The 14,932-nt window shown below is 42.3% G+C and overlaps 1 protein-coding gene across 1 annotated transcript; it reads right to left on the reverse strand.

Annotated features, from left to right (window-relative positions):
• Window positions 1-5,452: 5,452 nt before the first annotated feature.
• Window positions 5,453-12,473, reverse strand: LOC146631299 (CD48 antigen-like). Its single transcript, XM_085356668.1, has 6 exons — window positions 12,440-12,473; window positions 8,782-9,087; window positions 6,609-6,902; window positions 6,408-6,533; window positions 5,786-5,835; window positions 5,453-5,545 (listed from the first exon to the last, which is right to left on the reverse strand). The coding sequence occupies exons 1-6, from the start codon at window positions 12,471-12,473 to the stop codon at window positions 5,453-5,455; spliced, it is 903 nt and encodes a 300-aa protein (XP_085212794.1).
• Window positions 12,474-14,932: the final 2,459 nt, after the last annotated feature.

Genomic DNA, 14,932 nt, shown 5'->3' on the forward strand with positions numbered 1-14,932 from the left:
GAGCCGTTTATACTCATGTAGATTCATACTCAGGTTTTTACCTTTTTTGTTTCACAAAGCGTTAAAAAGGGAAAATCCCCAACTTAGACGTCACAGGATATTTTATTAAAGCAGCTTAGCAACAGTACAACAGAAACTCTTCTTTGATTAATAATAAAGAGGATTTATTTTTAGCAAAAGCACATGTAGATAAACTCTGGTATAGTACTCTTCATCATTTCAAACATAAAAGGCTGGAGGTTGACCTTTAACCTCTCAGGTGTGGTCAAAGGAGCTTGCAAAGAAAGGCGTCTGGACTTCTTTAAGTTACTTGAAGATCAGTTTGATGTAGTCTCTCTCTTCACTTGCATACCCACCACGGAGGCCGTGGAGACTGTCAGAAAACGACTACAAGAAGACAGCTCCTTGGAGGACAGGACCAACTTCACACCCGATCAGATCTGCACACTGTTAGACCTCTGCCTCACCACACATATTTAAATACAACGAAGGCTTCTACAGACAAAAACATGGCTGTGCCATGGGCTCCTCCGTGTCACCTATTGTAGCCAACCTTTACATGGAGGAAGTGGAGAGAAAGGCTCTTGGCTCTTTCAAAGGAAGAGTACCCAGCCACTGGTACAGATATGTGGACGACACCTGGGTCAAAATCAAGACACAAGAAGTGGAATCCTTCACTGCGCACATTAACGCTGTGGATAAAAACATCAAGTTCACCAGGGAAGACACAAAGGACAACTGTTTGCCTTTCCTGGACTGCGCTGTGCACATTGAAGAGAACGGCAACCTCAACATCGAAGTTAACCGGAAGCCCACACACACGGACCAGTACCTCCTCTTTGACTCCCATCACCCTCTGGAACACAAACTTGGAGTAATTAGGACCCTACACCACCGGGCAGAACATGTTCCCTCTAAGCCTGAAGGAAAAAAGAAGGAACACACACATGTAAAGGAAGCACTCAAAACCTGCGGCTATCCTAAATGGGCGTTCGTACAGTCAGCAAAGAGGCACAGAAAAGAAGACCAGACACCAGCGAGGGAGGATAAGAAGGACAGACGCAACAACATTGTCATCCCCTATGTAGCCGGTGTATCAGAGAAACTCAGGAGAGTTTCCTCCAAGCATGACATCCCGGTGTATTTCAGACCCAGCAACACGCTCAGACAGAGACTGGTTCACCCGAAAGATAAAACGCCAAAACACAAACTTAACAATGTGGTGTTTGCTGTACAGTGCAGCGAGGAATGCTCAGACCTCTACATTGGAGAGACCAAACAGCCACTTCACAAGCGCATGGCACAACACAGAAGAGCCACCTCCACAGGACAAGACTCAGCAGTCCATCTGCATCTAAAGGTCAAAGGTCACTCTTTTGAGGATGCCAACGTTCACATTTTGGACAGAGAGGACAGATGGTTTGTGTGACGGCCAGTGGGCTGGCCTTGTGTTTTGCTTTTGCTTTTACCTGTTTCTTGCAGGTAGGTGGAGCTGACCCAATTATTGATGCAGCACACCTGAGAGGGCCAGTCCCAGTGTATATAAAGACACCTTGACTGAACCAGGGTGGCTGGCTTTTGGCTCCTTCTGACGTGTTATGTTTATTTGGAAGTTTCAGTTATGGCTGTTATGTCCTTTAAATTGTCTTTAAGTTGCTTTACCTTATTTTCATTAAATATGTCTTACAGTCTTTAAAAGCCTGTGTGTGGTCTCCCATTTGTTTGTCACTTCCTATGAGCCGGGTTGTGACATATACATGTGTATAAAGAGGAGTGAAAGAAGCATCTATGTCCACTGTGAGCGACCATCTTTGAACAGAGGCGGGGTTTACGACACCAACTCTCTGCCATCTATAATCCAGTTTTGAGATCCTTCCCAGACGCCTTAACGCCCACTCACATCCTGGGCCATCTGACCTCAGGAATTCGCATGATAAGGTGGGGCCAGGTTTCACAATGAACTCACCCGAAACTCTGGCTGATTGGGACCCACGCCCAGTTTCCCACCTTGGCTCAGGCGATTAGAGGATCATCAGGGGGTCCTTTTGTCCCTCTGTGGGGGGACACTCCCACTAGGTTTATATCTGGGACTCTCCACCATTTGACCTTAGAACTGAAGAAGCTTCTCAGATGAGAGGTGAAACGTCTTCAAGCAACTTAAAGAAGTCCAGACGCTTTTCTTTGCAAGCTCCTTAGACTACGATGACCTGGATGACTGAGAACCTTCAGACATAAAAGGACAATGCAGTTTAAAAATGAAAAGTTTTATATCACAAGTTGTGGATTATCTGTTTGCCCAGCTGGTAACATCTGGTGGACAAAGGTTGTTTCTCCGTCTCTTCTTTATTTTATTTTTTCACTTTTTAGTTCATTTGCTGTTATAATGCTGATACAGATACCGTCTGCAGCTTTATCAGCAAACCGTTAATACCAGCAAACATATCAGCCTCATATTTCAGGCTCTACTATTATTTTTATAAAGTTTCTTATATCTGAAACCAGGAAAGAAGCCTTGATCATGAAAACACAGGAGAATCTGATGGATTCATGATGTTGCTGTTTAACAGTCTGAGAATGAGTCAAGAATAAAAAGTGTGTGAGTGAGTTGCTGTGGGTGTGATCGGATCACGAGTGACACACTAATGAGGAATGCACAGAAACAACAACTCTGAATTATTTATGAACAGCTGAGCACAGACGGGGAGAGGCCGAGTTTATTCTGTAAGGCTGCAGATATCAGGCTGTAAATGTCCTTATTTCTACTGGATATTCTAACATGCTGCTCTGCAGACTTTACCTGTCCTGTCAGATCATGTTTCACCTGGAAAACTGAGAACAGGAAGTGTGGAGTTTGTTTTCAGCTACTTTATTAAATCCAAACTCCTCTCAGCCGCCGTCAGTGTTACAGGTCATGAGCTGATGGCAGGAGGCACAGTCGATGGGATATGATCACCGACGAGGACAGGATGTGATGCACAGGCTCTCCCGGTTCATGGGGAATGTTTTGAACAATTTTCTTTGTTCTAATGTTTTTCACCATTTCAGCACACATGCAGACGTGATGTCTGGCTTCAGATGTGAGAGTCAGTTAATGACTATGTGAAGGTCGGGCTGTAACTGTTCATGTGTTACTATTTATGACTCTAATAGCTGATCTGTCTCAGTGACGTATGTTTGGTTTTTGGAATCACGTATAAAAAAGTGTAAAACTGAGTCTGAGTGAAAACATGAAGGTCAGAGAACATTTCCTCCAGATTAATGTCACAGTTTACAAACCAAAGATATGAGAGGCAGCGACGTTTGTGCAGGTTAAACACTGTGAAATGTGTGTTTACAGGGAGCACACGTGACAGCGCTACAAATATACAGCAAGGCAATCAGAGAAGATGGAGACAAGTAACCACCAAAATAACAGTTATAATAGAACTGAAAGAAAACAGGAAGGTGAGAATGTAAACAGTAAACAAAGTAATAATCAGCCTTTGAATATTCAATAAGAAACAGGAGAGAAACACTTTGTGCGACAGCTTCATAGAGAGAGAACATGGAAACACAGCGAGGCGGCCAGAATAAGCACCAGACCTCCACCTCCCCGGCTCTTTCTTTGTCTCTTGCAGGGTTATTAACTTTCAAGAATGTACAACACCCTACACAATTCCCTCTGCAACCCACCCACAGACCCACAGACCCTCATTATGGTGTGGAGGGGGCTTCACAGACCTGCACACTCACATTCCAACTGTTATAAATCACATCTGTTTGTCACGCAGCTGAAAAGAAACTGACATCACAAACACTTGTAATGCTTTTATTTAACCGAACCTCCGCGCAGAGGGAGATCCTGCAATTGTAACCAGCAGATCTGAGGGGCAGCCCCTCCCTCAGTCCTACACAGATACACATTCAGCCTCACCCTTCGGGGGAGGGCCCGCCTGAGCTTTAAAACATGCAGACATACAGACCGTGGGGGTTCCCTTATATGGCAACAACAGCAACTGTTGTGTGTGGTGAGTGGTGTGCGTAGCGGTTTTTGATAAGGGCAACATGGGCGGTTGCCCAGGGCGACATCGTGCTGGGGGCGGAGTCATGGCATCTGCAAAAACATTTAAACCCACCAAACAGGCTAGGACCGCCCCTGTGTGGGCACCCTATCATCTAAACAAACGTGAGCACGTTTTGTTCTAGTCACTGTTTTCTTGTACTGGGATTCAAACCCACAGCCTTTTGAATCATGTTCCTGTGCATCTCTTACTAAAACGTGCTCACATAAAATCTGTTAAACAGTCTTTTCTTTGCTTTTATTCATTTTCTGATGTAAAAAAATGTCACCAAAATGAGACGCTTCTGCCCCCTGGTGGTGCTGTGTGGTCATTGCATTGATGTGCTCTCTCTTTACATTTACTTCATAATAAACTGTTGTTATGATTTAGTGAATTTAATTTAAAAATGTATTTAAAAAATAAAACATCACAGAGCTTCATTGACTGAGATCAGTAAGATGAGTGGGCATGTTCATTAACATTGACAGCAGCTGTGCTCCAAACGTCACTAAGCAGCTCTGCAGTGTGTGAACCGTTAGCTCTTTGCTATGGTCATTTTATCCACGTGGAGCTGAGGATGTGTGTGGATGTTTCCTGTTTGTGGTTTGGAAGTCAAAGAGTAGGAAGAGAAACACTCACAAAGCTTCTGTTATTTATTTCATGTATTTGCAGCAACAGTCGGGAAGATGAGAATAAATGACATCAAATCTAATTTGTGAACAGCTTGTCAGTGACCACAAGGGGGCGCCCTGTGAGCTGACGGAGGCAGTGATGAGCTCTGTGAGCTGCTGGAGTTTGAACTGTGGACAAAAGTGTGAAGTTAAAGGAGTGAATTAAAAGCAGAGAAATAAATCAGAGCTCAGTGAAGCTTTCAGTCCTCAGAGCAGCAGTAAGGCTCGTCCTGGAGATCTACATGCACTCACATCACAAATAAACCTTTGAAGGAATATTGATCAGAATCAAATGTGATTCAGTCTCTGCTCCTTTCTTCCAAGCCCAGCTGCTCCTCCTCACACACAGACCTTCCAAAGTTTCCTTCCCTCACCTCCTCTCCCCTTGTCCTAGACCCTCCCTCTGAGGATGCAAAGAGAGGAGGCGAGGAAGAGACGCGAGGAGAGAGGAGTCAAGGCAGCAGGTAGGTGACAGAGAGGGAAGTCTTTGCTTTGTTGCATCATTTGAATGATTTGACAGGTAAACATGACGTACAGCTGCGTCCTCTGTCCATTGTCTGGATACAGTCTTTTATGATCAGTGTCAGAGGAGCAGGTCAGAGGTCATGATGACGTAGATGGAAACTCTTCTGTGGCACATTCACACTGTAAAAATACACTTTATTCATAATCAATCCAAATCATCAGCACCAAAGGAAAACTTCTTTCCAGAGTCCAGCTTTCCTCGGACGTTCCAGCCAGTCACACCTCTCGTGTGACGAGCACCAGTTTGTAAGACACTGCTGTCAGACTGGAGCCATCACTGGTTCCCGATACAGCCGCTAAAATCCCACCCTGGAGAAGGAGAAACACAGGAATAAGCAACGCAGTGAAACATGGAGACGGCTGCTTCTGCTGGTGGAGAGCAGCCAGAGGGAGAATGTGATCTGTGTGGAAGTTCATGTTCCAGCAGAAGAACTGTGACTCCAACACACTCCTGACTTTAGTGTTTCGTGTGTTTGTTGTGTGTCTGCATGTAGTCAGCTTCCACTGAGCTGCATGGACTCTGAGCTGACGGTGTGAGCAGGTACCCACCTGTCTGCTGTCAGCTGTGCCAGTGTAAAGGAGCACTTCATCCACAGGAGCTGTGAAAACACAAAGTTCATGGAAGCGTCAGGTTAGACATGTGCCACCTACTCTGTCCACGTCTGCATGATACTCTGCAGCGTCAGGAGTAACTAGTTACTGCTGTAATCAGTTACAGTTGGTGAATGTTGGAGCTGAGTAAATGTAGAAAACAGCTGTGTGTGTCTCTTGTTGCAGCTTGTTTAAAGACAGCCGGCTCATCACAGCTGGATCAGCTGGAACACATGTGACAGGAAATGACCTCCAAGCAGCAGACAGGTGACTCTCACCTGCAGCACTTTCACACTTTCAGCTTCAAAGGATTTTTGGCTCAGTTGTTGCGTCTGTCAGAACCAGGTGGACCTGAGTCGGTCCAGTGAAAATACTCGGATTACTTCTTACATTTGTAGTAACTAATAATCTGTCATGTGTCTGCTCACAGCTGTTTCTGTGCTGGAGGACCGCTTTGGTTTGGTGGTTTGGTCATGGGGGGGTTGTTGCTGCACTTCCTCCATAAACATGTTTTACACTTTGATCTTCACGTCTCAGAACAAGATTACAAATATGAAAAGAAATATTCAAGAACACAAACCTCTGCCTGCAGCTTGTAGGAGTTTAAACTTGTCTTGGACAGGATGCTTCCTCTTCATGATGATGATGATGACGATGATGATGAGGGTAGCACTCAGGACACAGAAGATTATAATGAGGATGTTATCTGTCAAACAGGAAATCAGATGTCAGCAAACACAGTGAACAACATGTTTAAAATCACAGTTGGAAATAATCTCACAGGTTCTTGGTTTATTCGAGCTGTTGGTGTCGTTGTCGTCTGTGTCTCCACAGGTGGATCTCACACGGACAGGAAGAGTTTTCTCCTCTGCAGGGTTTGCAGCCACACATCTGTAAGAGGAGCTGAAGTCCTGTTTGTGCACAGTGAGAGGCAGAGAGAGCGCAGAGCTGCTCTGGTTCAGCATCTGCTCGTCTTTAAACCACAGCAGTGTGGTCTCTCTGTCCACCCGACACAGTAAGGAGCAGCTCTCAGAGCTGGAGTTCAGCTTAGTCACATTAGGTGTTGGTACAGGATCTGGAGGAGAAAAGTGATGGAGAATAAAAATAAACATCAGAAAATTTTTTTAACTTTCAGCTTTTTGTTAGTGAACATCATCAGGACAGCAGAGCTCTGGTTATTGCTGCTTTAATGCAGTCAGTGAACATTAATTTGAAACTGCTCATCTCAAACACAGCAGAGACAGCAGACTGCCAAACCTCCATTATATCCATTTGAATCTCATTATAAAGGTTTATGAGGGATTTCTCAGGTTTCCTGTCAAACTAGCATCACTATCAGCAGAAGGTGCTGAAGAGGACACAGAAGAAACCAACGCTCTGATTCAAATCCTCATGAAAGGAAGAAAAAAGCCCATTAACAACAACAAAAAGCTCTAAACAGGTTAAACTCCTGAGGCTCCTGCTGTGCACCACAGCTCATCCATGATGCTTTGTCCACATTCGTCTAGTTTCACTTTGATTCTGATGTGAAAAGATGTTAAAAATCCAAATTTCATGTGAAGAAGACACAGGACAGGGAATCTATTGAACTGGAGGAGCCATCAGAGCATCACCAAAGAAGTAATAATTATTTATAATTTTATTATAAATCAGGATTTAAAATCCAGGCTATAAATGTTTAATTCAACCTTCACGTCTCTGCACAGATATGAAGTCGTGCATTTTTCTCAGGAAGTGACTGAACTGCAAACAAACATGCAGCTACAGCTCAGCATGTTTGTTTGAGCTCATCTCAAAGTGATGGAGCTGTAAAGGTGACTTTGATGTTTCTGACAAATCACTTTCATGAAGAAGTCTCAGCTGTACGATGAAGCTGAACGACACCATCACTGATATGAAACTTCAGGAGCTGCTGAGGACAAACAGCCTGAGTCAGACTTAAGGAGGTTGATAGTTTTCACAGGTTTATGAAACAGGATGTTGGGAGTTTGTGAGGATCTAAAGATGCCAGCGTGGTTTCCTTCAGCTCAGGCAGGTCATTGAGCAGCAGCATCTTCAGCTTCAGTGCTGAGCTCCATCAGTCTGATCCATTTATTTGGACATGTTTAAGGTTTCCTGTTCCACAGACTCACAGCAGGAAACACAAAGACATGATTCTGTGTGTGGGTTCCCGTAACTACATGACTGTCGTTGGTTTCCTACGACACAGACAGCAGCTTTGTAGTCAGACACAAACATTACAGCACAATGTGTTGCTTCATGAGTGGAAACCACAGCTCGTGTTTTGTAATGTGTTCCTCTCACAGCAGCAGCCACAGGAAGTCACCATCAACAACAAACCCGTCAAAATAAAAGTGTCTGTTCTGCTTTTTAGGCAGTGTAACACTGTAGGCCACACAAGACTGACAGGTGGCAGCTGGGCTGTTCACATATACATGTTTCACAGTAAGAAGTAACTGTTAATGCTTCATAAAGAAGTTCAATACCTTAGAAACTCACAGGGTGCTGTGCTGAGCTGTGATTGGGCGATAGTTAGGCACTAGTGGGAACATGGCCAATGAGGCTTTGTGTTACTTCTCTGTGGATTCACGTGACCATGAAATGGGAAACATGTTCAAGTAAACAGGAAGTTTTGTGTTTTGGTTTAAAAAAGCTGTTAAATAAAAACGTGTTAATTTCAGTTGTTCTGCAGGATTTTCTAAGAACAGTGTTTAAAGTTTCTGCTTTGTCCTGTTCTTTCATTCACTTTGTACAGATCAGTAATGTTGGTGAAAACACTGAAGTCAAAGCTGATTATTCCTTTCACACCAGACATTTGTGGGATTATAAGAACAAAAAGCTGTTTTTATTCTGAAGTGATGATATGACCAAACTAATGAGGAACATACAGACTGAGGTCACATATGGAGCTGGGATGTTGCACAAAAACATACCAGAGTAAATGTGAGACTTACCGTACACTGTGAGCTTATATGATGATTTCCTGTTTCCTTTTCTTGTTTTAGAGTCAATGACATAACTCCCTGAGTCGTCCCTCTGCAGCTCTGTGAGTGTAAAGAGTCCAGAGTTTCTGTCCCACTGAAGTCTGTTCTTGTAAATGTCCTCTGATATGTCAAATTCCCCCTTAATCACATCAGCAATAATCTTTCTTCCATATGACAGATATCCTTTCTCCAGCACAGAGTCAGGTAGAGTGATGTTTCCTCCCACAGTGCCCGTCAGGTTCTTCTTCACTTCCTCAGAAGCAGAAAATCTCATCACTGTAAAATATGAAGAGATCCAACAGTCAGTGAGAACTTTAATGAAAGTGATCAGAGATCTTACAAAGAGCCACAGAAAGTAAGTGAGGATTAACTCCAGGCAACATGAAGCACGAGGAGGGTGAAGCTGATACATGTGAGCTGCATCAGTGACAGGAGGAACTCAGCCTCACACATTTTACACCAATCACAACAACTTCTTACTTTTTGATCTGGTTGTGACAAACTAAACATTTACAGCTGCAAAAAGGTCGTTGGTGTCGAATAATGTTCAAATGTCATGAAGCCATATTTTATTCACAATAGAAGATAGAAAACATTTGACATGTTTAAACTGAGAGAGCTCATTTTTAATCTGATGGCAGCAACACGTCTGTAAACGCTGGACGGGGTCATGCTTCCTCTGCAGACGTGCAGACTGATCAACTTGTTTGTTTCTGAGAAACTCGGCCTCTCGAAGACTCTTTGTACCCGATCATGTCACTGACCTGAGATCTGCTGCCATCAAACACAAAGTGATCTCATGAAACAGTGAAATATCTCAGTTTAATACAACAGAGATTCAACATGATTTTATTCAACAAACCTCAGAGTTTCTTCAACATTTAGTCCAAGTTTCAAATTAAAGCACGAAGAAAGAAAAAACTGTTTGAAAGGATCGACGGCCAAACATGTGCAGTAAGTTTGATATCTGAGGTTTACAATAGTGAAACAAAACAATGGACAAATCTTAAGTAGAAAGAAAAAATAGACTTGAAGAAAACAGAAGTTATCTAACGTCAAATGAAACTAACATCTGTGAACAACCAGCTCGAGACGTTCACAGTAAAAAACGATGATGACTGTGAGCTGTGGTCACGTCTGTGGAGCCGACGGTTTGGAGAAGAGAGAGTGTGGACCCAACAGCAGACGATGCAGGCAGGTGGTGAACAACAAGCGAGACTTTAACTGCTGAACTAAACTACAAACAACAGCAAAGGAAGGATTTGGGGTTGATTGATTGATTGATTGATTGATTGAATCTTTATTTTGAACATATTGAAAAAGTATAACAACATAGAATTAAAAGAGACAAACAAACAAAGCAAAACAAAAGGAAAATGAGCAACCGCAACTACAAATAACGTTCATGTTCAAAAAGGAGCAGGAAGAAGCATAAGCTTATTTAATCCCACCCCCTTTTCCACTATCTAGTAATCAACAGAATACAGAAATCCTCCTTACAATTACATTATATGTTACATGTATTTAAAATAAATAAATAAATAAATAATTATATGTATATCTATCTTTCTATCTATCCATATATACATGTATACACATACACACATATACTCATTTTCAAAAACCCCAGTTACACCTCAAAGGATACACAACCTACAGATATATACACCCAAAATACACGTGCACCCACACACAGATGAAAATATTGGACAAGGACACCCTATCAAATCTCTCCCTCGTCCCTCGTCTCCTTAAACTGCTGTTTAAACTGCGCCATGCTTGGACTTTGCTTCATATCTTTACTTAGTCTGTTCCACAGCTTCACTCCACACACAGAGATGCAAAAACCTTTTAATGTTGTACGGATACGAGGATGTTTTAAATTTAATTCCCCCCTCAAATTGTATCCCCGTTCTCTTTTAGAAAACAGTTTTAGAATATTGTCAGGAAGCAGGTTATTTATTGCTTTATATATAATTTGTGCTGTGAGAAAATGAACCAGATCTGTGAATTTTAGAATTTTTGATTTTAAGAATAGTGGATTTGTATGATCTCTGTAACCAGTTTCATGGATTATCCTTATGGCCCTTTTTTGTAATATAAAGATTGATGATAGCAGACGTTTGTAAGTATTGCCCCAAACCTCTGCACAGTAATTCAAATACGGTGCAATCAGGGAACAATAGAGAATGTGTTTGACTTTACTCAAGATTGAAACACTTCTTCCAATTTTGTTATCTATATGATTTATATGTGACTTCCAGATTAATTTTTCAACTATAATCAGACCAAGAAACTTATGTTCAAGTACTCTTTCAATGTCCACACCATCTATATGAATCTGCACTTGCATTTCTAAGGGAATTCCTAAATAAGACTATTTTAGTTTTACTTAGATTTAGCGATAGTTTGTTCCTGTTAAACCATTTTTTTAATTTTGCACATTTCTGAAGTAATTGTATCCAGCAGCTCCTTTAGATTCCCACTAGAACAAAAAATATTTGTGTCATCTGCAAATAATAAAGGGGTTACTGTCCTGCCCAAGGATATTTGGCATACAGACTAGGGGAGCCAGGAATCGAACCACCAACCTTCCAATCAGTAGAGGACCTGCTCTACCGCCTGAGCTACAGCCACCCTGTAAATTCTCAAACACGTAGCCTAAAGCAGACGACTCGTAAGCTGGAGAGGAAATGGCGTGTCACAAATCTAGAGGATCATCATTTAGCCTGGAGAAATAGTTTGCTGCTTTAAAAGAAAGCCCTCCGCAAAGCCAGAACATCTTACTATTCGTCACTGATTGAAGAAAATAAGAACAACCCCAGGTTTCTCTTCAGCTCTGTAGCCAGGCTGACAAACAGTCAGAGCTCTTTTGAGCCAACCATCCCTTTAACATTAACTAGTAATGACTTCATGAACTTCTTCACAAATAAAATTTTTATCATTAGAGAAAAAATGACCAGTAATCATCCCACAGATGTAATATTATCTACAGCTACTTTCAGTACCATTGATGTTAAATTAGACTCTTTTTCTCCAATTGATCTTTCTGAGTTAACTTCAATAATTACTTCCTCCAAACCATCAACGTGTCTTTTAGACCCCATTCCTACAAAACTGCTCAAAGAAGTCCTGCCATTAATTAATGCTTCGATCTTAAATATGATCAACCTATCTCTAATAATCATCTATGTACCACAGGCCTTCAAGCTGGCTGTAGTTAAACCTTTACTCAAAAAGCATCTCTAGACCCAGCAGTCTTAGCTAATTACAGGCCGATCTCCAACCTTCCTTCATATCATGATAATGTGATGTCTGTGAGATCATTATGATCACACTGTTCTTCAAACTTTGTCATGAAGCTGATTTCTTGTTATGAAGCCTGGAAGGATCCAAAGACAAACTTCATCCTCCACATCTGGCAGACCAAACATCTGCTGACAGATGCAGTGAAGCTGCTTCTGTTGGTCTGTCAGCTGTTTGTTCAACAAACACGTTTCTGACTGAACAGTTTGTTCACAGGTAAAAGCTGCATCGCTCTAAGAATGAGCCAAACACCTGTTTTTGTCACTGATACACAGAAGAATGATTTTAGGAGCCTGAACAACAACGAAGAAGAAGAACTTACCTAAAAACACGAGAATAAAGCTCATCTGAGGCATCGTGACTTCCTGTTACTGTGGAGGGTTTTTACACGAAGAAGCCAAAATAGCCTCTCTCTCTCTCTGTTTAGCTCTCTCGCTTGCACTGCATGCTGGGAGTTTGGTGGGTGTGAGTTTTTCATTAAATGCTTTTTCAGTTTTCTCACTGTGTTTGTTGTGTGATCGTTTCAGAGCTGTCTGTGATTGTTAGTTTGTTGTGTTTTTGGGGGACGCCGTCTTTGAAGCATGGAGTCAGGGTGGAGCTGCAGCCGAGCACCACCCTCGAGCAGGTGCCGTTGGCTGTAGGAGAGCAGGTGGATGAATAGAGCGGTTGTCATTCTCTGAAAGAGCAGGGGTTTGTCAGCCAGCTTAGAGAGCGGATGTCTCGTTGGTATCTAGATATAGTAGATATGTAGCTGCTTCATCTTATGCACACACTTACTGTTTTAGTGCCACCACCTGGTCGTCTGGAAGAGGTGCAGCAGCTTCTGGTGAAGTTTGTCTGGTCTGGTCAGCATTGGCCTGTATCTTCCTGTGTCAGAGGGGGAACAAGGACTAATGGACGTTTTGTCTTTAGCCTACAGACTGCACAGAGGCTGCTGTACGACTGTGGTTACTGCTGGCTGACTTCTGCTCGTTGCTTCTCAGGAGAGCGGGCCAGCCTTGATTGGATGGTACCATATCACCCTATTAGAGCGCTCCGCTCTCGCTCTGCAGGCCTACTTGTTGTTCCTAGAGTATTTAAAAGTAGAATGGGAGGCAGAGCCTTCAGTTTTCAGGCCCCTCTTCTGTGGAACCAGCTTCCAGTTTGGATTCAGGAGACAGACACTATCTCTACTTTCAAGATCAGGCTTCAAACTTTCCTTTTTGCTAAAGCATATAGTTAGTGCTGGACCAGGTGACCTTCGACCTTCCTTTGGTTATGTTGCCTTCTTTTCACTCCCCGTGTGTTGCATGTCATTAACGTTGCCTCGTCTCTGCTCTCCTTCTCTTCCCCCCATCAGGTCTCAGCAGGTGGCCCCGCCCCTCCCCGAGCCTGCTTCTGTTGGAGGTCTCTGTCCACAACACAGCTACGAACAACACAAGCACAGTGCAAAACCTCCCACACCATCTATTTTTACTCGTGTACAAGTACATGTAAGTACTGCAGGGAGAGTCTGATGCAGTCACAGTTATGTTGAACTCGTCCGGTCCTGATGCTGCCGTCACAGATCATCACATTTCTCTCCCACAAACATGCAGCACTGCTGTGGATACTGCAATGAATACTGCAATGAATACTGCATTAATACTGCAATGAATACTGCAATGAATACTGCATTAATACTGCAATGAATACTGCAATGAATACTGCATTAATACTGCAATGAATACTGCAATGAATACTGCATTAATACTGCAATGAATACTGCAATGAATACTGCATTAATACTGCAATGAATACTGCATTAATACTGCATTAATACTGCAATGAATACTGCATTAATACTGCAATGAATACTGCAATGAATACTGCATTAATACTGCATTAATACTGCAATGAATACTGCATTAATACTGCAATGAATACTGCAATGAATACTGCATTAATACTGCAATGAATACTGCAATGAATACTGCATTAATACTGCAATGAATACTGCATTAATACTGCATTAATACTGCAATGAATACTGCATTAATACTGCAATGAATACTGCATTAATACTGCATTAATACTGCAATGAATACTGCATTAATACTGCAATGAATACTGCATTAATACTGCATTAATACTGCAATGAATACTGCATTAATACTGCATGAATACTGCATTAATACTGCATTAATACTGCAATGAATACTGCATTAATACTGCATTAATACTGCAATGAATACTGCATTAATACTGCATTAATACTGCAATGAATACTGCATTAATACTGCAATGAATACTGCAATGAATACTGCATTAATACTGCAATGAATACTGCAATGAATACTGCATTAATACTGCAATGAATACTGCATTAATACTGCATTAATACTGCAATGAATACTGCATTAATACTGCAATGAATACTGCATTAATACTGCAATGAATACTGCATTAATACTGCATTAATACTGCAATGAATACTGCATTAATACTGCATTAATACTGCAATGAATACTGCATTAATACTGCATTAATACTGCAATGAATACTGCTGTAACTACTAGTAGATTGTCCGTCTTGCTGCTGCAGCATGATGACCTGTTTCCTGCTGAGGAAACCACGAGTGCTTCCTGTTCTGTGACAGCTCCACAGTGGGGTTCAGAGGAACGCTGCACACCGTCCACAGTCTCAGGTCAGTGGGGTCGACCACAGTCTGAGATGTGACAGCAGAGACGTCGTGAGCTCTCAGCTCTCATTTCTACAGAAACGACCACAGAAGCCTCTCACAGCTCTGTGTGTCTGAGCTGTGAGAGGCTTCAAACACCACCTGAGACTTTTACTG

The sequence above is a fragment of the Diplotaxodon limnothrissa genome, linkage group LG6 (genome assembly GCF_057381915.1).
Source record: "Diplotaxodon limnothrissa isolate DT_005_m linkage group LG6, D_limnothrissa_male_GT1.1, whole genome shotgun sequence".
Taxonomy (NCBI): Eukaryota; Metazoa; Chordata; class Actinopteri; order Cichliformes; family Cichlidae; genus Diplotaxodon; species Diplotaxodon limnothrissa.